Genomic DNA, 1,519 nt, shown 5'->3' with positions numbered 1-1,519 from the left:
CTCCGCCGTCGCAGTCGGGAGCTGCTGCGGAGGCTGTGGAGGGAGCGGCGGCGTTGGCGGCCTTACGGCGCGAGCGCCCGTCGGTGATGAAGAAGGCGTCAGCCGCGTAGCCCTCGCTGACGGCCGCGTCGCCGTTGATGTAGCCGCCCGCGGCTGTGGCCAGCTCTGGGCGCGGGGTGGGAGGCGGTGCCGAGCCCGCGGCCGCCGGGCCCAGTTCTCCACGCACGGCCGCCGCGTACATGGGCTCTGGGGACGGCCCTTTGAGCAAAGCGGCCTCGGCATCGCCATCGTAGACGGAGGCGGGCCCCGCGTAGTCGCTGAGGTATCCTGAGGGCCGAGGCCGACAGACAGGCAGACACAGAGGGAGGGGAACCGGGCAGCGGGCGAGATACACACGGGCAGGTGGCGGGAGACACGGGGTCCGGGAAGGAGGGAAACAAGAAAAAGGACAAAGGAGAAGGGGCCGGGGTACCGCGGGGCAAGGAGGATGGAGGAGGCAGGGAGGGGAAGAGAAGAGAGGAGAGATGAGACTGGGCCGGGCCCCAGCTCCGCCCCCGCCGCCCGCCGGCCCCACCCTCACAGGGGGAGGAAAGAAGCGCATCCTCGGGCGCGGCTGCCCCCCTTCCCTCGGAGCCTCAAGGTCAGGGGGGAGGGGTGGCGCTTCCCTCGCCCTCCTTCTTCCACCCTTCCTCCCCCTCGGGTTCTCCCCACTTCAGCAGTTTTCCCTGATTATGCAACACACTGCGGACCCGCAGCGCACAAAGCCAGGACCGCCCACCGAGGGACCCCGTCGCTCCCGCCTCTCGAGGTTTCCACCTGCTCTTCCCTTTGGCACTTAGAACTCTCGCCCTGCCTTGATGTTGCCCCTCCTTGGTCCCCTAGGGCCCCCAACCAGCCCTGAAGACTTCTTCCTCCAGCAGACCCTCCTACCCCCTCTAGCACTTCCTTCTTACCTCCCAGGTCTCCTACTACTCACTGAACTTGACCCCCTTCCAGCTCCAGCCTTATCTTCCTCCATCCACTCTTCTTCTTCCCCAACTCCCTTCGGTCATCCTGCACCCTTGGGTCCTACCTTGTTCCACATTGCCCTCTTCCCCCGGGCTCTAACCCCTTGTGGGGGCCTTCCCAAGCCTCAGGACAAGTGACCAGGGAGCCACTGTGTTGGAGAGTGCTGGGGCATTCCACAAGGGGACACCATCAGTGGGACAAGCTCCAGGCAGGCAGCATCATTCATGCCAGTAACTGCAGTTGTTCTCAAGGCACAAGACAAATCTCACAATCTCAGAGTCACACAACCACACAATGCAGCCTCCGGCTTCTTCGGGGTTATACCCAGCCTCCCAGCCACAGCCACCCCTGGAGGGCCCTCACAGGGTGGGTTGCTCGAAGATCCCGGCAAACCACCTCCTCATGCAGGGTCACACATGCAGCCACCCTGGACACACTCTCAGCCGGGGTCACCAGTCACATGGGTGCACAGCAGCCTCAGAGTCACATGGTCCCATGTAGTGGCACACAG

General features: G+C 64.6%; 1 protein-coding gene across 1 annotated transcript in view; it reads left to right on the top strand.

The window, feature by feature from the left end:
* The first annotated feature begins 1,302 nt into the window (after positions 1–1,302).
* Positions 1,303–1,519, top strand: part of SCRT1 (scratch family transcriptional repressor 1) — a 943-nt gene continuing 726 nt past the window's right edge. Inside the window, exon 1 of the mRNA XM_029923356.1 lies at positions 1,303–1,374. Coding sequence (XP_029779216.1) covers positions 1,303–1,374 — 72 coding nt within the window. The remainder of the gene's footprint in view (positions 1,375–1,519) is intronic.

Source organism: Suricata suricatta, chromosome 15 (assembly GCF_006229205.1).
Source record: "Suricata suricatta isolate VVHF042 chromosome 15, meerkat_22Aug2017_6uvM2_HiC, whole genome shotgun sequence".
Taxonomy (NCBI): Eukaryota; Metazoa; Chordata; class Mammalia; order Carnivora; family Herpestidae; genus Suricata; species Suricata suricatta.
This window is presented reverse-complemented; position numbering and strand designations above follow the sequence as displayed.